The 24,288-nt window shown below is 47.4% G+C and overlaps 1 protein-coding gene across 1 annotated transcript; it reads right to left on the bottom strand.

Annotated features, from left to right (window-relative positions):
- Positions 1–1,936: 1,936 nt before the first annotated feature.
- On the bottom strand, positions 1,937–11,092 carry smpd3 (sphingomyelin phosphodiesterase 3). The gene is made up of 8 exons (XM_067235170.1): positions 10,766–11,092; positions 9,374–10,438; positions 6,555–6,630; positions 5,650–5,802; positions 4,966–5,055; positions 4,078–4,141; positions 3,722–3,884; positions 1,937–3,190 (listed from the first exon to the last, which is right to left on the bottom strand). Exons 1-8 carry the CDS (start codon positions 11,090–11,092, stop codon positions 3,089–3,091), a joined length of 2,040 nt encoding a protein of 679 aa, XP_067091271.1. The 3' UTR covers positions 1,937–3,088.
- Positions 11,093–24,288: the final 13,196 nt, after the last annotated feature.

The following is a 24,288-nucleotide window of genomic DNA, read 5'->3' as shown; positions in this document are numbered from 1 at the left end:
CCGAGGTGTTGAAGTATGACTTTGTGTATTTTCATCTTAAGATACAATGAATCCTGTCTACGTGTTGTAGTCAACAAGAGGTTCTGATTGGAGGGTTCTTCGAACCCAAACTCTTTCAGCAGAAAAAATATTTGAGTCAACTGACACTTTGTACGTTAAAACAGACATCCTAGTACACGTTTGTCATTGGTAGGAATGTCAGTTTGATCATGTTTTCTTTATTTCTGTCTTTTTAAAATACAAGATGAAGGTTCAGCGTGTTATTGTTTGTTGTTCGTATGTTAATAACAGTGCATTTGACCTTCATGAAGGGACTGTCTGGTGTTTTACTAAATTTGTTTCTACCCCCCCTCCCATTAGGCTACATCAGAAGGTCATCTCTGAAAAGGAAATCCCCCAAAAGTTTCACTTCTGTTTTAGTTTTTTTAGGATTAACAGATCATTTTCTTTGTGGCTCAATGTACACTGATCTGCCAATACTGTAGGTTTTATTTCTGCCTAACAATATTGAAAATAACCACACCCCCCTCTGTGCTCCAGTCTGTTCAGTCTTGGCAGTGTGAGAAGTGATTCTGACTCGATACTCGAACACAAAAACGTAGAACACAAATAACAACACAAACACCCAGTAATTCAAAGAGGGAAATTCTTTTTAAAAAGCAGAAAATAAGCAATTGAAAGAAGCTTAAAAAGAGAAAGACACTTACCCTCTCACATTAATCAGTAATCTAAACTACCCCAAAGCAGCATTCCCCATGCCCAAATCAAATAAGAAAATAGTAAACTAAGAAGATGACATTTTTCTAAACAAAATTGTTAGAAAAAAATTAGAAATAAAAATAGAAATATGGCGAGGAGGTGCCTGTGGGGAGACCAGAAGCCATGAAGCAGATTCATAACAAACCACATGCAGCTACTGCACTTCCCCCTCCCCTGACCCCTGACCCCTCCCCTGACCCCTGACCCGCACCAGATCACGACTCCCAGGCTCAGTGTACAGGGCAGGCAGAGAAACGGGCTCAGACCACAACAAAGGGTCCGTGTTTGAGGTTCTGTGCTTCCTAAAAAACTAAAATCAGATTGATGAGTTATGGGCGCTAATATAAACCTTACCAATAACATCAATACTCCTACTGCTACTTATAGTAATAATAATAATAATAATAGTGATAATAATAATAATAGGATTCACAGAGTGAGTATAAAAGCTAGCCGTTGTCAGATGTATGAGCTGAAACACCAGCAGTGAGGGCATACAAACATACAAAGTAAAGAAGATATATTCTGACCAGACCCTCTCACAGCCCTTCGCCCACCCCCACCCCACCCCACCCCACACCCCCTCCCCACCCCCCCCCAGACCTGAAACCAATGTCATGTAAACATGCGCCTTTGTAATGGACGCGACCAAGGGGGGAGGAGTAACTGCAAATTCGTCAGCAAATACTGCCCCATGCTAAACTGGAGTGAATGGATCTCAAAGCTGGTCTCACTTGTTAACGTGCCACATACGCGTGCTTATACACGCAAACACACGCACATGCGTATTTAACCTATACTCCTGGAGACGACCAGCAACTGTGTCAATATTATATTGTTAGAACAGGTGAGTAAGGAGGAGTTCACAGTTACCAGGCAACCAACTGTGGGGTGGTGAGTGTGTAAGCTTGTTAGTGTGTGTGTGTGACGTGTGTGCTGTGTACACACTGAGTGTGTTTTTGTGTTGGAGATTCTTGGCAGGGTGGTAGTACACATGCAGAAACATTGCATTGGCAGCATAAAAATTTGTATCAGGGGGACATGCTTCTTGCACCAAAGACAGGGCTTTCTTTTTAGAAGGACTCCCCCCTCCTCTAGGGATTTTATTCTGACCCCCCCATGCAGAACCCCTCCCACTCCCCTTCCCCCCAATCCATTCTAACATATTTTTCTCCATTCATATCAAGAGTTCCTCACTGTTCCGCTTTACCGACCAACCAGAGAGCGGTGTGCACCTGAAAGAAAATCTCCCTCTGAACACGATACCGTACTTTTAAACAATAACCTCCATTTACAAATGTATTAAACACAGGGGCTTGAAACTCCCTACAAAGATGGCACAGTCGCCATAGAAAGCTGTTAGAAAGACTTTAGAAAAAAGACACTTTAGCTGAGGTTCCTGGGATTGAGCAAGGAAGATGAAACGTAGAGAGAGTGGTTGGACGGAGCTCACAGCTGGAATGTAGGACGTCTCCAATGCTCCCCTGTTCTGCTCCTTAGCGTTGAGGGTTGGTTAGGGTGAGGGAACGTTACGTACAGTGACGGACAGACAGACGGATAGACAGACCGACAGAAACAGACACAGACAAGCGGGTTCAGCAAACTCATACTGACAGACAGACAAACACAGACACACACACAGACAGACACAGACAGATAGGCAGACAGAAAGACAGACAGACAGAGACAGACAGACAGACAGACAGACAGACAGACAGACAGACAGACACAGACAGACAGACAGACAGACAGACAGACAGACAGACAGACAGACAGACAGACAGACAGACAGATAGGCAGACAGACAGACACAGACAGATAGGCAGACAGACACAGACAGACAGACAGACAGACAGACATACACAGACACAGACACAGACACAGAGAAAAGGGCTTAGCAGACTCAAACAAAGGGCCAGAGATAAGTAAATAGATAGTTTGCTAGTCATAGCACACTACAATCCTCAAAGGAAACCTCTCCAGCCGTAGTTATGAACGTGGATAACAGTCCTTGACAGGCAAAAACATCTAAATATCATCAACTAAGGCTTACGAACGAGAAGTAATAATTCCGGTGGACCGACAGTAGGGCTGAATCATCTGGGAGCATCCAGTCCAGCAGGAAGGATGGGGATGGACAGTGGCCTGGCGGTGTGTGTCCAACTAGGACTATGGGTGTGTGTGTGTGTATGTGTCCATCCATCCATCTATGAATCCATCCATCCTTTCTTTCCTTTGAGTAATTTAGGGCTCAGTCCTTATGAAAGTCTCGTTTTATCTTCCTCTCCTTTTTCCCTCTTCTTGCTGTTCCCTGGCTCTGTGGCGGTCCCTACGGCTCCTCCTCCCCTGTAGAGACTGCGAGGCGCATGGCCACAGACAGGTGGTCCGTGAGGCCGGCCAGCTGCGAGATGAAGCTGAACTCCTCTATGTCCTGCAGGGGGTGACGGAAAGCTACATCAGCCTCACATCGACACATCGACCGCAGAGCATTCATTAAGCCCATGGGGATAGATACATAGCACAGATGATTTGCATGTGACTCAGCAAATGTGACTCAGTAGAGCTGTCCTGCTAACAACACCTAGGACTGTCCCCTGAGAACGTGTGGCATTGTTTAGTTTCACCACAGGGTGGCAGCGCGGCTCCACTCTTTGAGAGTGGGACAACAGGTGAAACAGAAAGAGTGAAAGAAAAACAGAGAAGTAGAGGTGATAAGGAGGAGAGTCAAACTAAGAGAGAGAGTGAGAGAGAGAGAGAGAGAGAGAGAGAGAGAGAGAGAGAGAGAGAGAGAGAAAGAGACAGAGAGAAGGGGGAGGGAGGAAGGGAGGAAACATTCTGCCCCTCATCATTCGCTCTCTTACAGAAGCTATGCAAATCGCATCATTTGGTTTTCCTCCGATGAGGCACAAATCGGAATCTTCCCTCAGATGAAAGAACAACAACAACAACAAGAGCATCGTACCACTTTCCAGTCCTGCTGCGGGCTGTCCTCCTTGTACAGGATGTAATCTATCCTGCGACCGTTGCCCTTCAGAGGGATCTTCCTGCCCTTCTGGCTGGGGCACTGGTTCTTACTGGGGGGGAACACCAGGTATTCCTTTCGGCCCTCCTCGTTCTCCATCACCCTACACACACACACACACACAAAACATGAACAGATGTGCACACAGAGACACCCACACAGATTTTGTGTAGATCCTGTGGGGTTAGGATTAGCGTGTGTAAGAGTAAGTAAGGGAAGTGTATATTTATTAATTGGACACATGTACAGTATGTAATACTTTGGGAAAGAAGCCTGTTGAACGAGAGTTGCCTTACTTCTGTAAACTCTCTGGTGAGCTGACCTCCTCATCATAAAGCCCACTGGGGTCCAGTAGTGTACCTGTTGAACACACACACACACACAGACACACACACACTGAATCAAACAGCATAGCACAGAGTTGCATAATGTTTTCAGAACCCCATAATGTTGTGGCATTTAATGGATCATAACACCACAGCAAATATCATACTATCACAATATCAAAATAATATATACAGCATGTATTTATACATGTAATATGACAATACAGAACTATATAATATAACACAATATACTGTAATCCTATATTTACATTACATTACATTAAGTCATTTAGCAGACGCTCTTATCCAGAGCGACTTACAGTAAGTACAGGGACATTCCCCCGAGGCAAGTAGGGTGAAGTGCCTTGCCCAAGGACACAATGTCAGTTGGCATGACCGGGAATCGAACTGGCAACCTTCGGATTACTAGCCCGACTCCCTCACCGCTCAGCCAACTGACTCCCATATTATAATAATTGTTGTACTGTAAACACCCTCCCAGTGTCTCCCTGTCCTGTTTTGACCCTCGCTTTGGAGTCTCCATGCACCAGTGTCCTAAATAACTTCCTCTGGTCTTCAGAACCACGTCCAGACCCAAACTAGATACCTCCCCAGTGAACGGTCAGCAGGCCTGGTGCTGTGTCTCTATCTTTGAAGGATATTTAGGTCTACACTTCACAGTGTGGAGCCAGACTTTGCAACTTTCTAATTTAGCAGCTTAGAAGCCCAGGATAGCTCCTTCGCCATCCCCCAGTCTCCAGAACGGCCCCAAACCTGTAAGTGTCATCACCACAATGTCACAGCATATGTGTGTGTGTGTTAGTGTGTATGTGTGTGTGTGTGTGTGTGTACACTCACCCAGCGCCCATGGCTTGTCCTCCCCTGGCCCCTGGCGACAGGGGTCCTTGTACTGGGTGAAGAGCGCATGCTGCTGCTCCAGCTTGTCCTCTGCAACACAGCAACACAACCCAGATACACAGACTGCACCGCTACATACACACACACAGGCACGCACACACGCGCACAAAGACGCACATGCAAACACACAGACAAATAAAGGCATGTGTACAATCAGGAACACGCATACACTCGACAGCAAAACGTGACACGGCCATCACATACAGACACGGCACACACGTGCACACCACACACATGTGCACACCACACACACGTGCACACCACACACATGTGCACACCACACACACGTGCACACCACACACACGTGCACACCACACACATGTGCACACCACACACATGTGCGAACCACACACATGTGCGAACCACACACATGTGCACACCACACACACGTGCACACCACACACACGTGCACACCACACACATGTGCGAACCACACACATGTGCGAACCACACACATGTGCACACCACACACACGTGCACACCACACACACGAGCACACCACACACATGTGCACACCACACACATGTGCGAACCACACACATGTGCGAACCACACACATGTGCACACCACACACACGTGCACACCACACACACGAGCACACCACACACAAACGGATAGTGTTACCTGAGGAGCAGTTGTCGAAGTTGAGGTCACCCAGGACGACATCAAAGGCCACCTGGTCTTCCTTCTCGTCCGAGGGTCGGGACGTTGCCTTGCGGAACTCCTCCCCCCACTCCAGGAGCAGGTCCAATTGCTCACAGCGCACAGCTGCATCTCCTGGGGGTGGGGCAGGGGGTGCAGAGGAGGGGGGAGGGGAGAAGGGGAGGGGGTGGAAGGAAACAGAGCAGCTTCAGTGGCTGCAGCCTCGAGAGGACCGGAGACAGGCTCCCCAGTCAAACTCATGTTCAACGGCATGCTCTCTGGTGGTCAGTAGACACACACACACCTATAGGCCCCCCCATCCCACACAAACACACACGTATACACACACAAATATATAAAGGCTTCCACTAGGAAGGATGAGATAATCCTTCAATAAAAATCTTGCAACAAAGAATTGTCCTTCATTATCCCTTGCATTAGTAGGTCTCTCCCCCAGTTTCAACGCCATCCCCCTTCCTCTCTCTCTCTCCTTTCCGCCCCATATTTGATGTGTATTTAGAAATAGCTTGTGGTCTATAATTAGCTATGCTAGCAGACTGTGGTGTGTGGGAGGAGCCAGTAATAGCAGAGAGATCAGTCTTGGTGAAGAATGAGACACGGCGACCGGCAGCTTTAAATAGGACTCTCTGACGCCAGACACAGTGGGAGCGCGTCGCCATGGGAACCGGGGATGTGCGGGAGTGTACATGCGTCTCCTCATCTGCTGCTTACAGGCAGAGAAGGCTGGTTGGGGTGTTCGGCTACAGTCGCACACCCACCCCCCCAAAAAAAACATCCACTCGTAACAGCATTCACAAAACACACACACACACACATTAACACACTGCACCAACACACTGTGGAGTGGTGCTCACGGCCCTATGTACCTTCGATGGCGTGGAGGTGGGTACAGGTGAGATATCCCACAACCCTCTGCTCCTGGTGAGAGGTGCCCACCTGTACCTGCAGAGACCAGGGAACGGAGACAAAGATGGAAGAAGAGGGGGGGGGGGGAAGCAGAGACATCTGGTCACCACATCCCACAGTTGAAATCAATATGATCCTGTCTTGCACCACGTTGTGGATAATTTGTTTACCTAAACAGATTCTAATGGAACAGTAAGGGTAATGGAAACCGAACGATGTAACAATGCTACAAGAGACCTGTGTGGTGACAGAGCACTTTGCTGCTATCGGATCCATTTATCTCCACCAGGGGATCAAGGCTGTGCTGGCTGAACAGAGGAGAGATGGAGTAATGTAACAGAGGACAAGACTGCCTCCTCGTAGTCTGGAGAGACTCAAACCAAGAGGCTGGACCAATCACAGGACTGCTCTCATGGAAAGAGAATCTGTACCCCAATTATAAACCACAATACAGCCTTGGTCCAAGTAACTAGACATTAACATTTAGGATTCCCTTCTAAAAACATACATTCAGTGACTTTCTTTCATCTGAGATTAGCAGCATTCGTTTAATGAGGCCATAATAAAGCCCGCGAATCAGACGTCATCCACCGCTCCCATATCAACACTGCAGGCATGAGGGCTGTACTGGAGCCCCTGTCAGCCATTAACTGCTTCCTTCTTTCCTCTGATTATCCCCCCTTTCTCCTGTCAGTTTTCGTTATCCCCTTCTCCAGCTAGGATCAACTCATTTCTCTCTCCGCCTTCCCTCTCTCCCTCTCTCCTTTCAACTCGCTCTCCCTGCCCTTGTTTCCTCCTCTCTCCCCTGCTCTCCGTCTTGTCCTGGGTCGTGGTGTATGAATATTTTAGGGGCTTAGCCATGCTTGGGTTGGTGTGGGGGCTCAGCAACAAGCCATAGGGGATTCAGCTGGCTCTCAACTGGTTATTGTTGTTGTGTGTCTAGTGTTTGTATTCCAGTGCGTGTTCTCATTAAAAAACAACATTAAAATGAAGGTAATGAAAATCGCTCTATGGATATTATGGTATAAAGTAAATGTTACGTTAGAAACAGTATAAAGAAAGCATAGAATTAACATGCTGCCCTAACTCTAACATTCTTCCCTGTAACCTATTCCCTAACACACTACCCTACCCTGTAACCTATTCCCTAACACACTACCCTACCCTGTAACCTATTCCCTAACACACTACCCTACCCTGTAACCTATTCCCTAACACACTACCCTACCCTGTAACCTATTCCCTAACACACTACCCTACCCTGTAACCTATTCCCTAACACACTACCCTACCCTGTAACCTATTCCCTAACATGCTGCCCTAGCCTAACATGCTGCTCTGATCCTGACGTTCAGCTCTCACCCTAACATGCTGGCCTAACCAAACACACTGCCCAGTAAACTATACCTACCATGGTACCCTAATATTAACAGATGTAAGCCTCTATCATGCTCGGGGTTCATTTAGAGTAGAGTAAAGTAAAGACCAGGGTCCCACTGCATAGAGCAGGAAGCCATATGAACCAATGGTTGACCCCTCCTAAAAGGTCATTGAGGCAAGAGGCACGTCCTGTCTATATCCTCAGGGTTTAACTAATGCCCTGTGCTCGTCTGTACACACACACACAGACACACACACACCCCATACTCCACAGCCCTCCTTCATCCATGCGCTCAATGGTTAAATAATAATACACTAGATAAATATTGAGACTGAACAGCTTTAATTACTGCCTTTCTCATTCTTCAGAGGAACATTTTTAATTAATACTCACACTCAAATGTCCCTCTCCATATCTCCCCTCTCTTGCTCTTTCCCTCCTTGTCTCTCGCTTTGTCACTCCTATCTGCCTCTCTCGCTTCCTCTTCTTCCTCTTTCGCTTCCCCCCTCTGTTTCTCCCCAGTGGCACGACCAGAACAGGGTGTTGATCTCTAATGTCTGTGAGACACTGACCCCCCCAGCAGCACTGTGATGAGAGCCCCACTGTGTCGCTGTGGTTCACAGACCTGCCAGCATCCCTACAGCTCCTCTCATCAATGTTTTCTTCCAGACACACACGCACCACGCACATACAGCGCGCGCACACACACATGCTGATCCAACATCGGCATCATGTTGCCGGGAGGTGCTGAGTTGACCCAGCAGGTCTTGGCTCTCTGCCAGCCTCTGAACACAGTGGCGAGAGGGGGGGATTAATGGACGCTAACCCTGACAATACTCTGCCCTCACGCGTCACACACTCTCTCTCACACACACGGCTGTGGAGGTTGTTGCTTTTACCCTGCAGTAATGTAGCATTTCATCTGAGACGAAATCAGCCAAAGGAAAAGGAAGCCTTTGTTTGCCATTTTCATATCCTCAACTTAAATTGCAAAAAGAGAGAGATAAAGACAGAGAGAGAGAGAGAGAGAGAGAGAGAGAGAGAGAGAGAGAGAGAGAGAGAGAGAGAGAGAGAGAAGCAGAGGGAAAGACGCATTTAGAGGAGATAAAAAAAAGAGAATGGGGGAAAGGAAGTGACAAAGAAAGAAAGAAAGACCGAGTACAACGAACACTGCTTTTAATAATTTAACGTAATTCTTTGTTCCGAGAATTCTGTCCTATACAGCAGAGAAGCCACTTAGACACTGCTGAGAGCAGCTGTGTGTAGGAACCCAGTCTGGAGACTGTTCACTGTGGCAAGCCCTGGATGTCAGCACTGGGGGTGGGATCAACTTAAAGTCCTGAGCAAAAAAGGTGTCTGCTAGCAGGGTCTGTATTAGAGAGATAATGAGGAGCTGACCTTGGCGAAGAGCACTCCCTTGGCAGCCAGGGCGTCTTCTCCACGCCCGTTGGGATAGCACTCATAATGGGCATCCAGGATTGGGTAGCGACTGGCCAACAGTAGGCCGCTGTTCAGGAACTTGAAGTGCGAGCAGCAGTGCCTCCAGCCGTAGCTGCCCACGTCACTCAGCACGAAGGGGAAATAGCGGTGAAGCTGGCTCCGCAGCCTGGAGGTGGAAGTGTGGTCAAAGACTTCCTGCAAGCACAGGAAATCCAGGTTGGCGGGGAAAAAGGCAGAGATCTCGTGATCGAATCCGTCCTCGCCGTGGCGCCGCTTGCGTCCCGTCGGCCGCTTGAAGACGGAGGTGCGGTGGGAGAGGGTGTTGTTGGACGACACGGCCCCCGTGCCCCCTCCGTCGCCGTGGAAACGGGTCAGGGACTCCCGGGAGGCGGTACGGCTGTTGATGCTGCAGGAGTCCCCGCCCCCTTCGACTCCCCCGGGGGGTTTCCCCCCCTCCTCCTCCTCGTCCAGGGGGGGGTCCGGCTCAGGGGCACTGATGCTGATCTGCACCCCGCTGCTGGGGATGGGATGCAGGGGGCAGTCTGAGCTGTTCTGACCCCCGACAGAGTGGAGGGGGCAGTCTGCCGAGTCATCCCCGGCGCCGCCAGAGTGCAGAGGGCAGTCGGGGGAAGGAGCCCCCCCTGGCGGGTGGATGGGGCAGTCTGCGGAGCCCTGCTCTCCATTAGGGTGGAGAGGGCAGTCAGGCTGGGGCTCGGCCTCTGCGGCGAAGGGTGTGTTTTCGGGGCGCTGGTCGAGGGAGGAGGTGCGTCGGAAGCCCGTGGCGAGGCTGGAGAAGGAGGCGGCGCTGATGGACGTGTTGGTCGGCGAATCGATATAAATCTTGATCTGCGGTCGGCTGGCGCCGCTGCGGATGCGCCGGCCCACCTCGCGGGCTCGTCGCTGGGTGTCGGACAGGTTGTTGAAGCGAGCCAGCGAGTCCGGCAGCAGGCACACGTTGGCGCTGCCGAAGCAGAAACTCCGTCCCTGAGGTCTCCATTCGCTGAGGCCGGCTCCAGCTCCGCCCTGTCCACAGCACAACACATCGCTTTAGTCGCTGCTAGCTTGGAGAGAACACACACAGGCAAACAGACACTGTACCCGACACAGTCAAGTGAATATGGCGTGCGTGAGCGGGATTAGTAACAATTTACAGTCTGTTTATATATGGTGAGGTTGTGGACATGCATATTCATCAATAAACCCCAGGTCTGTCACTGACACAAACACCTTTTTTTACCACCATGTCACATTTTATAACACTCATAAAAACCAAAAGAATGGCGTTTTGGTGGAAATTTGACACACAAATCCAAAGCTCCAAAGAGACCGTTATGGCCTTCAGCTGCTCACCTGCTCGGCCTGGTGCTTGTCTGGACGGCAGTGTGTGTAGAGGTAGGGCGTCCTGACCGCCTGCAGCGGCGCCCACAACAGGAAGCCCAGGAGGGCGAGGGGAAGCGAGGCCAAGAACAGGAGCAGGTAGAGAGGCGCCGACACCAGGAGGCACAGCGTCAGGAAGGAGCAGGGGTCCTGGGAGCGCCGACGCTTCTCCAGAGAGGTGGCCACGCACGACGCCAGCAGGCGGTCCAGCAGCCAGTAGGAGGGGAACACCATGGCCCACGAGAGGCCGTCCAGGAAGGACAGGAGGCCGCTGCCGTAGGGGGAGCTGTGGAGGACCATGGTAACCTCACACGCAAACCACACCGCTCACACGCTCCACCGTTCTGTTCTGACTGCTGAGTAGGAGGCCAATGTGAAAATGTCAAAAGTAAAAAATAAAAAAATGATGTCGTCACCCTCCCCCATGAATGGAGAAACACTACATGACACTACATGATGTGCTCTCTGTCTTCACTTTCGCCCACAGGCTATTTCCTCCTCTGTGTGTGAGAGGTTCACCCCACCCGCCCCCCTCCCCTCAGCAGTGCTGCCCTCCACAGTACCACGGAGGTACTACAGTCTCTTGATGGGGGTCGTCATTGTGTGATGGGCCGTCAAGAGCCAGTGGGAGCCTCCATCTCCGCCTCAGAATCTGCCGAGAACAAAGAGAGATGGGTGTGAACACAAGCAAAACTTCCTGTCTCTATGTAGAGAGACAGGAAGTGAGAGCAACAGAAAGACATAGTGAGGGAGTAACATGTTGTCTGCCAGCAAGACAGTTTCACGTGTTAGCATATAGTATACTAGATGGTTGGGATCATGTGACTGCTACTTGACTGTTTAATGTTCGTCAATAGTCACTCTGCATTGTCATCTTCAAAGTTAAGGTCCTGTCAAAGGCATCACTGTCACGTGAACCGATATTGTGCTGTTATTGGCTCTTGTGCTCCCTGGCTCCTCCCCTGGCTCCTCCCCTGGCTCCTCCCCTGGCTCCTCCCCTGGCTCCTCCCAGGGTAACCTCCTGTTGAGGACATAGACTGGGAAATCCCCAGTGATGATCCTCATCATGTTCTGGTGCTCAGTGAAAGAGAGCCTGAGCCTGACAACCAGCCGCCTGAACCAGCCTCCTGAATTTCCAGTAATATCTGATGATCAGACGTAATATGCTTAATGCATTTCACTAAATGACAATGGGCCAAACCATGTGACATTGAACAGAGCGAGCAGAAAGAGATAGACAGAAAGAAAGAGAGCAGAGAAGTAGTGATAACTTTTAAAAAGGGGGACAGGTGTCAGGTCCGACCTATCCAAATCACCTCTCCTACCTCATCTCTCCATCTCTCCATCTCGCTATCATCCCCCCCCCCCCCCCCCAACCCTGACAGACTGACTCCTGACCCTGCAGAAGGACAGATGGGGGTGGGGGGGGGAGAGTTTCTCCAGCCTGTACTAATCCTGCACTCTGAACAGACAGAGGATCATTGTGTTTTCCTTCGGGGTGATGAACCATATTGTCTCTGCGCCTCCTTTGCCACTCTCTTTCACTTTCATTCACTTTGAGTCTCTCTTTCTATCTGTTGTTTTCTATATATCTTTAATCCAAAATGTGTCCTATAACTGCGACTTTCTTTCTCTCTTTAATCCTGACAGTGTGTGTCTGCATATTTGGTTCTGCTTCTAACAGACATTCAAATACCATACACGCAGCACAAGCTTACAGTACTTTTTCCTGACTTGTAGAGATCTCGTCTAGACAAGACCTATCTCTACAAATAATTCATAGACCAACACTCCAGCGTACTAAGAGACGTAAATTCACTGTGACAAACCAAGAGTGCAAACACACACACATAAACGCGCACAAACATTCACGCAGTGCATTTCGAGAGTGGTGTCAGTAAGAATCTTGTCTACGGCCCTGTGGTGGGTTGCTGTGTCCAAGGCTGAGGAAGCCAGGCCTCGTCAGTGAGACAGGCCCATAACGCTGGGCCTGTCTCACTGACGAGGCCTGAGTGAGGCTTAGTGAACAGACAGGCAGGCAGACAGACAGAGAGACAGACAGGCTTGCAGACCGACAGACAGGTTTGGAGGAAATGTCTAGTCAGACTGGATGCTCTTCTGTCACATTCTCTCCAGATCTGTTTCGACAACATCCTCTGCCACAGAATCAATACTGTCTAACAATGGTCAATGTGTGTGTGTGTGTGTGTGTGTGTGTGTGTGTGCATGCATGTGTGTCATAGTGCATGCATGCATGTATGACAATTAATGTGTTCAAAAGCTTAGTTGTACGTGTGCAGCCATGTGTGTGTGTCCGCATGAGAGAGAAAGAGTGTGTGTGCATGCTGAAGAGGTTAAGGAGTTGCCTTAGTGAGTGATGCACTCTGTGTGAGTATCTGGTTAACCAGAAGGTCAATTGAGCTCCATCCTTTGGTTTTAGGGCTTTTTTTCCCCTCAATTTTTTAATGAAGAACAATACAGGTGAGCGTAAACCGCTGCATTGAGAGTAATGACTACACACACACACACATTCAGTACACATGCACACTCTTTCTCTGTTTTTCACACCCAAACACAGCACTGAGCGGATGGCCTAGAGAACAGCGGTATGACTAAAAGTGAAATAGTGAGTTTTACATATCCCTGCTCTCCCTCTCCCCATCTCTCTCTCTCTCTCTTTCTATGGCATCTTTGTATTCCATCTTCCTGATTTGAAATCTCTCCTGTGCATAACGTTCTTGTTAGTGATTATCTCTTTCTCACTTTGTGTTAATTCCCCCTTTCCATCTGTCCTTTCTTTCTTTTATTCCACAGCCATCCATCTAGCCAGTAAGCTACTCAGCCAGCCTGCCAGCCAGTCAGCCAGCCAGTCAGTCAGAGAGCGGGCATAAGGAATTTCAGTTGTCATGGTGACCCAGTCATATTGACTTAGGATCTGTGCTAGTGTGGCCCTGTCAGTGTCTGGGTCTGGCTCTCCCCGCCTAACACACACACATAGAGGCTGACATACAGTAGGTATATCTGAGCCTACAACAGCAGCAGGTCTTAGTACTGTCCCAGAGCCCTATGGCCAGCCAGGATGTCCGGTCCAGCATGAGCACTAAGCTGTTTTCGGTCATGACAGTTATCTCTCAATATTCTGCACTCATGTCAAGATCAATCTATTTGTGTCTTGTTGCTTTTGGCCTGGTAGGACACTGGGTCAGAATAGGTCATCCTTTCTTTTCTTTTTGACACTGTCTCTCTCAGTTTCTTCCAAGTGTGCTTCCTCTTCCTCTCTTTCTTTGCCTTCCTCTTTCGCTGTCAATTATGCTCTCTCTCTCTCTCTCTCTCTTTCTCTCTCTCTCTCTCTCTCTCTCTCTCTCTCTCTCTCTCTCTCTCTCTCTCTCTCTCTCTCTCTCTCTCTCTCTCTCTCTCTCTCTCTCTCTCTCTCTCTCTCTCTCTCTCTCACTCGTGTCTCTCTCGCTCTCGTTATAGTCAGTGGGATCTGTTCCTGGCATAATTTAGTTCTAATGCTGTCAGAGGAAACGGATAATGCCATCACTATTACCCACAATGCAATCAGCCTCATAACCCAATCAGCTTCTCCTGTCACCTGCTCTCCAGGCAGCATCCTTCTTCAACATGGTGCGAGAGAGAGCACGAATGAGAGACAGAGAGAAACAGAGAAATAGGCATACAGAGCCGTACATAGCAGAAGTACAGCTGTGCAAGTCCTGCCTGGCATGTCATCGGGGGATTATGATGATGACTCAGATTTACCCAGCATGCTGGTGGCGAGCCGCCCAAATGGACACACACATCGCCCTTGCACTAAATATACCTACATTTAGATCACACTGAATCAATATCAGTGTGTTACACATGCAGCCTTCCCTTCCCCTTTCACAAACGTGCACACAAACACACACACGTGCACACACAAGCACATCAACACACACACACACACACACACACAACACACACATCCAGAGAAGCACATGGACAAACATGAACCCTCACACTTACACATGTGCACTCGCATACTGTGCATCCAAACACACACACACACACACACACACAGATTACCTGACCTTTCTGACTGTCCTCCCCCTCTCCCACAGTGATGAACTTTGACCCCAGCCTCACAGCCCAGCCTCTGGTTGTGTTCTCTTCAGCCTCCAGCCTGACAACATTGCCCCTCCCACATTTAGTCACTCAGTGCGCATTAACATGTCAATATAAGCACACACAGTGCAAACACATACATGAACACACACACACACACAACTCTAAAACAAACATGTTTTGCGAGGCTGACTGATTCTTAACCCAGTATGCTCTAGAGACACATATAGATCGCTCCGGTCATTGATTTGTTCTACATCTGTCGTGTTAACACCTCCTGCTGATCACACCATGTCCAAACAGTCTCACTGCCACAACAACACAACACAACAACATAACGACTCCAGTCAACATCACACCGCCGGGAACAACCTCTTTACGTACAGTACGGAAGTACAGTGCTGACAATGACTGGAGTGAAATTTCAAGTGTTCCTGAAAGACCAAAGGTAAAGTAGAACGTAGCTCAATGCACTTTGTTTGAATGCCACGTCACTGTGGAAGAGGGAGTAACAGAACAGAATAGCCGATAGTGCTTATGTAAAAGATGAAGGTTTGACGGAGGCAGCTTTACAGAAGCCATGGTATAATGTACATGCACTCGTGTATGATAGACCTAAACCAAGACTGCAAAAACAACCAAGCTAAGTACCACTGATAAATCATTAGAGACTATATGGTTGATATACAAGTATATACCAGGAAGAAGAGATCTTCTGGAACAAAGAGAGAGAGGTGTTAAGCAGAGAAGAGAAGAGATGAAGAGAAGCGGGGGGAAGATATAGAGATGAGGAGAGATAGAGAGGAGGAGAGGCAAGAGGAGGAGATATGGAGAGGAGGGCAGATCACAGTGTGTCTGGAGAGTGAGGTAGGGGTTGTCAAGGAAACGGCCAAAAGTTCAGGCGACAGCAAACACAGGTAAGTGGTTGGGATGTGACAAACCTGACAGAGAGAGAGAATGAAATGGAGAGAAATGAGGGAAAAGAAAACATTGAAGGTACAAAAAAAGAGAGACTTTCATTTGTTCAAGAGGGGGAAGGAAACCGTCGACGAGTGCAAACACAGTCAGTAAAGCATCATATCGGGCCCAAACCTGGATTTTCTGAACATGACCTCAATGTGTGGAGGGATAGAGCAGGAAGCCAGCAAGACAGCAGTGGTCGCCATGGTCCCATGGCAGGACGGAGGACAGAGGGACAGCAGGTTCAGTCACGACCTCATGCAGCCTCTGTCTGAGTGCTAATGGGACAACACAGCCTGCCACGTGGGTTCAGCCTTGTTTAGCCTCTAACTAGCTACTGGTGAGAGCAAAACGAAACACACACACACACATACATCACAAACAGACACCAAAACAAACCCGTTCTCAAATGAACACATATCCTTAACGCGCATGCATGGCTGGTGCGCGCACATACACACGACAGGTTATTGAGGTCGCCTCATGGCTAGGGTAATGAGAGAGCATGTGAGTGTTTCCAGAGGGATGAAGCCACACCCTAGTGCACACACACACACACACTCGCACACACACACACAATCATGTACATACATTTACACATCAATACTTAGACTGTACACGTACACCCATGCATGACCGCAACCACACAACCTCACCCAACTCACCCACCCATGCGGCACTGTAATTACACATACAGTCATGCACATGCAGACTAGGGCTGCCGGGGGAACATACTCTGTCTAATGACATAGCAAAGCTGTGGCTGGGTCAAACCTGCCAGTGTGTGGGTGGTTGAGTGAATGAATGGGTGAACAGGGCATGGAGGAGCCAAGGAAGGACTCCCTTGATCAAGGCTGCCTGTGACACACACGCACACATGGATGGATGCACACACACAGACATGCATGGAGGCACACACATACACAAGCCGGCAAACACGTACACGTGAACCCACACACGAACATGCAAACACACACATGAACGGGACCATGACACACACACTCTCACAGACATGTACCACACACACATGTGTAGACTGGCTCTAAGATTAACTCAACGAAACTTCAAATCCTCCCCCATCACAGGGCCATGTTTTGCTCCTGTACCAGTGGAGGACACATAATCTCTCTGTGTTCACACAGCCTGTTCACACAACCCTGCCAACAGCAGCCAGGACCCTCGCTGCCTCCGTATGTCTGCCTGTCTCTCTGACACACACACACACACCTCGCTGAATCTTTCCTGTGCCTTGTCTCTTTCCCCCTTTTTAAATCGCTTACTGTCACTACGTCTCTCTTTCCCCTCTTTCTCCTAGACACACGTGCGAACCATCACGCACGCAAAGATCACACAATGAACACACACGTTCATCCATGCCCAAGACACACCGAACAGACTGACGCTGAACAATGTTGGTTTAATCTATAGAAAATCTAGTCTGAGATTTGCGGGCAACAGAGGGACAGTAATCAGTCTGCTGGTGTTTTTCACGTGGAGCTTAAAGCAACAGAACACATTTTCCCTACACTTTCTACAATTTATGTCTTGAAACTTGCGCGTGTTCCAATCCTATTAAAGTACTATACTGTGGATTATATTTGGCGAGCTCCGGATCCAGAGAAAGCGCAAAAAATCAAAACAGTACATGTTTTCATACAAATACCTGAGGTGCACTTAGCAAGTCTGGCTCACTAGGCCGCCACCCTCTGACTGTGTCCCAGTGGTTTCAATGACTAAATGAAACATATTACATTTCTAAGAGAACAGAAAAAGAGATTGTTTCAGGTACACTAGTCGCAGTGTGGACTAGCCTCACGCTCCACCCTGGTAACACTGACAGAGGGAGCGGAGAAACACAGGAAGGGAGACAGACGGCACAGAGAAAGAGAGAGAAGGAGGAGGATGGGTGAGAGACTGGAAAGATGGAGACAAAGACATGGACAGAAATATATTGTACAAGGCAGAAAGTCGAGACAAATGGTTGGAATGGAAGAAAAAGAGGAAAAAAAGGGGAAGAGGAGTAAGGAATAGCCTAGCAAATTACAGCATCTAAGTCCTCAAGGCCAAACATTGTGTTGTCATAAACACAGAAAAGCCAGTTGGCCAGTCAGGTTATTATTATTATTTTTTTTTTTACAAACAATGATAATACTCAATGAGTAAAAACAGTGTGACTAAAAGAAATAATGAAATATCCCAGGTATTTTACTAGGAATAGAATATCACCATTTAACTAGACCATCATCCAGCTAACATGGCTGACTGACTTTCTGAAGATACAGCTATCTGTGTTTGTACGCACTGCTGTTGTATTGCTGCTCTTTAGCTTAAAGGCCTTCGTTAGACATTGGCCTTAATTACAGTGAGCAGGCTCTGGCTAAAGGAACAGAATGACTGGCAGTCAGGTAGTAATAATGCCACACCAGGTGTCATCTCTCACTCTCAGAGGGACAGAGCATTGCTGTGTCTTCATCTATGAGTTCCATAGCAGTTAGGAGACAGGATGATGCCAGCTTGGGCTGTAAGCAGTGAAACAAACCTACCGCTGGATATTTTGAAGCTGGTTTTTAATCATCACAGTAACTGGGGTCTTACTTACACCAGGACAAGCGCCACAGAAACAGTTACTAAGAACACACAGAGCACTACAGGTTAAGAAACGGAATCCTTGTCAGCTATCAGGTGTCATGTCGGAACTGCAGCCCCCTGAGCCCCAACAACCCACTTGATTATTTTGTAAGAAAGAGAGAGGAAGGGTGGAGAAGAAGAGAGAGAGAGATAGATAGATAGTTTTATGCCCCTGACTCCTTTTCACCACGTCAGCTAAAGAGGCGATCAGAGACTATCGCAGAGAGCAGCTTGTTCATAGCCGCGGAGCCACACCTACAGTACAGCACCAGAGCAGGTCCTCTGATGGACGCTTCTCTGTCCATAGCATTAAAATGAATTCTGTTGGGTGGCACACAATGTCAGTCTTTCACATTCGCATAGATACATTTCTATTTCCGTGTGTAGGCTATAGTTGAATCCTATAAGGAGAGCGAAATGTGATTATCTGAAGGCTCTCTTCCGGAAATAATTATTGGATCACACGATGTGTCCCTGTTTGTTTTCATTTCAAATTGGTAGAGTTAAGGAAGATACTTGTAAAGATCTAAACTACTTCCATCCACCCACCCAAGTGAGTTTCGGCCGCCGAATTTCCAAAGAAGCGATCCTACCTCTGTCAACGACTGTGCCACATCAAGGCTGCAAGCAGAGTTGATCCCGTCACAATAATACTGGGAACCCAAACATCTGGATGTATTCCTCAAATGAGGATGAGAAATAGTTGTTTCGTTTAAGGTAAATTGGCAGCTTTTTTATGCCACACAGTGCGCGCATGCAGTCTACATTAGTATCTTTACTGTCTCTGATCATTCGATCCCTCGAGTCTCATGCAAATGGAAGTCAAATTATAGTCTTTCTAGCAGGCATAGTAGCCTACATATATGCGAGGCACTATAAGCTTAGGCATGGGATAGACAATAGTAATGCTAGACGCAATCCGCTACTGTATTTCCAATAACCATGTAAATAATTTTCTGGTGCTCCAAAGCAATTCATCAATCCATATTTGCTTCTCTATTTGCTTCTCTTTGACTAACCCAACCCAGTTTCTTCGCGCGCAACTGGATGAGAGATGCTATTCAATACAACAACAAAAAACACTTACTTCATGGAAATTGTGATTAGGAATTCAAACAGGTGGAGCACGGTACACTTTGAATTGTCTTCAGTATTCTACTCCTCCGAAGTGATAATAGCCTTTGATCCCTTCAAATCCACGCGACAGGCCACTTCATGGCCGCTTACTGACTGCAAGCGAACGAGTTGCCTTCCAGCACCACCACACTTTGAACAGCTCCCATTGACGTCACAGCTCGCAGGCTACGATGCCACTCCCTTTTCATAACGACCGCCGCCAATCGAATGGAAGAAAGTGATGAACCATTACAACTGAACTGAACTCGCAAGCGGTAGTAACAAGACAAGTAGCTTAACAAGTGCTTGTATTTTGACTAGCTTTCTAGGTTGTGTATATGTAAAAAATCTCACTCTAACATCAAGACAAACGACAACTAACCTACTCTGCCAAAATGTGTTCTTGACAATGACCATTATAGGACTTCATTTCCCATAATGCCAGTGGTAGGGGATAATTCTGTTACCATAGTTACTATATACACTTCTCGTAAAGTGCAGAAAGTGAACCGTTTTAAAGCTAGCTGGGGAAAACCAATATTGTGACCGGCACGTAAGACAGACCCACAAAATATTTACTTGGAACAGCTTTTGTTCCTTTGAAGGTTTATTGTACTGTAGCTTGAGAATGCAACGTTGCTATTAACATCAGTTAGTAGCCATAGACTTAGTAGCTAGCTCTACCTATACGCTCTCAACCATCAATACACCGTACTGTACTGTACTGTACAGGAGATAGCTAGCTCTAACTTTTTCTACAGTGGCTAGCCTAGGTGACTCATTGAGAATCGGGCTGGGCGTACATTTGGGCATGAATTCTGTCTGCAGAATACGTATTACAACTTAAAGGAGTTCAACCATTGACATTCCAAAACTAGATATCCAACGGTAGTTAATTAGCCTCTAGTGTAACGAGTGCTGTTTTGTGTAGACGTGTCTAGCTAACTTTGATGTGACTGTTTTTCAGGACTTAATGACCAGCCTGCTAACATGGATGGTTGTGTCGTCCGTCTACACACAGTACATTTTAAGCCCAAAGTTGATGGGAGCCGGACTGACTTTACTGCCCAGCCCCTCCGAGTTAACTTCCACGAGCTTCTGGGAAGCATAGATGCACCTGAACTGGTCACTCAGGTACCACAGACACACAGACACACACACACACACACACACACACACACATACACACACACACATATACCGAAAATACATTAAAACATAACCCAAATGAGCTCAGGCATCATGCTTGTAAACCTATTATCCTACTTGGGAATTAGATTAATTATAAAATGCTTCAGTCAGTCCAAAGGTTCACTCCTCTGCTCTGTGACCAGTGCAGATGGCAGGAATGGGGGTGTTGGTCTAGTCCATATACTGTACCAAAGTGAGTGTGTGAGTGTGCATGGATGGCACACTGTGAACTGCTGTATTTTCTTAGTCCATGTCTGCGCTTGTGAGTGTGGTCATTGTGTTTATGTGTGTGTGGGCAGGACTGCTGGCGCTGAGCTCTCGTCCTATAAATAAATACAGTGAATCCTGTAGACATTCACTGTAAAAGCACCACTGTAAAGAAACTCTGTATATGCAGTATGGTTATCTGGAAGTGTACTGTTGCCAGTAGAACTGTGCACACCTAACACTGACACATGAGCATGTGGCTGCATCCTGGTGTGATAACGGGTCACTTTTTATTTTCCAGGAACAGCTAAGTAGGCTTTTACAAAGGCTTAATATCTCTTTCCACATGCTCTCAGGATGTGACTGGTCTGGACTGCACTCTCATTGTATATTACTCAATGATAATGCATGCTCACATTCACACATAAAACCACACATCCGCTAACACAGATCGATCCTCACTCGGACAAACGCACACATACATTCAAATAAACACACCATACACATTCTTTTAAGTTCTCCTTTTTAAGTTCTCATTAACGTGTCATTTCCTTTTCGGAACTCAGCCTTGCCCCATCTCATCTGGCATACCTATTGTTGGTACATCTAATATAGTTGTGTACGTGTGCATGGGTGTGTGTTCGGTGGGCTGGGTGCGTGTGTGTGGATGTGTGTCCGGGTGTGTGCCTCCCAGGTAAATAACCTAGACGTCCTGCGTGCTGTGGTGGCCCTGTTTGATGTGTCTCTTCCTGACGTTGGGCCCCAGGACGTCCATGACACTGTGAACAGCCACGGGGCCCACACCATCATCCTGCTGAGGCAGCCAGCAGGTATGGAGTAACACTAGCCAGCCATAACCCGAACCAACCCTAACCCTAACCAGCCCTAACCTTGACCCACCCTAACCAACCCTAGACAGTACACAGTTTGCACGCTGCATGGATATTAGTAGGAAAACAGTCGATCCAATTAGATAGCCCTAATAGTTTCTGTATTGCATTTTATTCTGAGATAACGCTATCTTAGTTTGGATTCAGCTCCGGATGGATTTCTCCATTCCCCTTATTTTTTTACACTGTCTCTGCCCCGACCCCACTAAAGAGTCTAGAATCATAACTGTCTCTGTCCCCTCAGATGTTCTAGAAGAGTATAGAATCATAACTTTCTCTGTCCCCTCAGATGTTCTAGAAGAGTATAGAATCATAACTGTCTCTGTCCCCTCAGATGTTCTATAAGGATATACAATCATAACTGTATCTGTCCCCTCAGATGTTCTAGAAGAGTATAGAATCATAACTGTCTCTGTCCCCTCAGATGTTCTAGAAGAGTATAGCATCATAACTGTCTCTGTCCCCTCAGATGTTCTAGAAGAGTATAGAATCATAACTGTCTCTGTCCCCTCAGATGTTCTAGAAGAGTATAGAATCATAACTGTCTCTGTCCCCTCAGATGTTCTAGAAGAGTATAGAATCATAACTGTCTCTGTCCCCTCAGATGTTCTAGAAGAGTATAGAATCATAACTGTCTCTGTCCCCTCAGATGTTCTAGAAGAGTATAGAAGCAGGACGCCCCCCAGCCCCCGACGGGAGACGGGGATCCCCCTCCTCCCCTCATTGGTCAAACGCAACAGAGAGGGAAGTTTCTCCCAGGTCTTCAGCGAATCAGAAGACAGTTCTGAGGAGAGCTCTGAGGAGCGAGAGGAAGGGGAGGCAACCACCCCACCCAGGTATAGAAGACACATTTAGAACTTTACTCCACCCACACTCCTATAACCTGCTGTGCCTACAATACTTCAGCCTCCTCAAACACGCCTGACGGAGCATGACATTTGTAAAATGTCAGGTGTGTTTGTTTTATAAATGCTGTAACAGCCAAACTTGTCATCAAGATAGAGCTTCCTCTATCTTACTCTGGAGCCTCAGTACATCAGGGGCCTCAGGGGGTCAGATGGCTGAGCGGTTAGGGACTAGGGCTATTAATCAGATGGTTGTTGGTTCGATTTCTGGCCGCGTCAAATGACGTTGTGTCCTTGGGCAAGGCACTTCACCCTACTTGCTTTGGGGGGAATGTCCCTGTACTTACTGTAAGTCGCTCTGGATAAGAGCGTCTGCTAAATGACTAAATGTAAATGTACATTAGTATTAGTATTAGTTATTACTATTTTTGCTAATGTTGTCACACATTTTTATTGGTGCAAATGCTCTGTGATCCATCTGCCTTGTTTTGCATGTATCACAATGGCTTTACTGGAATCTTCCTAATTATCAACAGCTTTTTAATCATTTATGATCAATTTTAGTCATTTCAAAATAGATTGCCTCAGAGGCAACTGCTGTGAAAAGTCATTGATTTCTTTGAGTGATTGACCATCAAGTCCATGAATTACTAATGCAGTGTGGGGCAATCCATTTAGAAGGCTAGGGTTAGGGCTCTCACTGTTAGGCCATCAGTCTCCCAGCCAACTGGACTGAAGGGAAGCCCCAATGGGCTCGTAGAAACGGAGAGGATTGGATGCTGGAGTTTATTGGCAGTGTAACATTACAGAGGGTTTACCAGAGAGAAGCCCTTCTCTCAAGCTCCAAGGTGCGTGTGTTGGTGTGTGTTTGGAGCTGGAAGGCTGTGCCACTGCATGTTGATGTGACAGTATTAGACAAGACAGAGTGAACCCGAGGCCAGACCAGGGCTCACACCAGCTACTCTATTATAGGTAATGAGATTAATGGGGCTTTGAGGAAATCCACTTCCAAGTACCTCCACCACTGCTAGCCAAGTGCTTTCAGAACTGTCAGCCAAATGCCTTCACACTAGAAACCCAATACATTCTCAATACTCATAACGTTTGTGGAAACTGATTACATAAAACTATTTAAGTAATCCAAGCAATTTCTTTAAGTAAATAATAATTTATACAATCTAGTCATTGATTCAATGAATAGATTTGTAATATTAGTTACTTAAGAGATGAGATCATTACTGAAATAGTTTGATGTAATCAGTTTTTCACAAAAGTTTGAAGTTAAACCCTTTATCAGGGTTTTCAGTGTATGCTACAGATTCCCTCTTTCTGTGTTTACACACGTTCTCCTTCTTCTGTCTCCCCCACCCACTTGTAGGGATGCTCAGAAAACTCGATTTCCTGGAAAGGAGAAAGGCCCAGTCCTGCTCCCTAGCCTATCTGCAGCTTATATCATCATCATGTAGTAATGGAGTTATGTAGCAGAACATAGCACAGGAACCCGGGGCAAACAAATGCATTTAAGAGGACAAAGGTCAAATATGCAGACAGG

This window comes from Osmerus mordax, chromosome 4, assembly GCF_038355195.1.
Source record: "Osmerus mordax isolate fOsmMor3 chromosome 4, fOsmMor3.pri, whole genome shotgun sequence".
Classification (NCBI taxonomy): Eukaryota; Metazoa; Chordata; class Actinopteri; order Osmeriformes; family Osmeridae; genus Osmerus; species Osmerus mordax.
Note: the sequence above shows the minus strand (reverse complement) of the source record. Positions and strands in the feature narration are given on the sequence as shown.

Excerpts from the sequence above, each read along its gene's own strand:
- smpd3 (XM_067235170.1), bottom strand. The coding sequence starts at position 11,092 with ATGGTCCTCCACAGCTCCCCCTACGGCAGCGGCCTCCTGTCCTTCCTG. Across the intron at positions 5,803-6,554 it reads CCACCTCCACGCCATCGAAG|GAGATGCAGCTGTGCGCTGT; the intron begins GTACATAGGGCC and ends CCCCACCCCCAG. Across the intron at positions 4,142-4,965 it reads GGACAAGCCATGGGCGCTGG|GTACACTACTGGACCCCAGT; the intron begins GTGAGTGTACAC and ends TGTGTTCAACAG.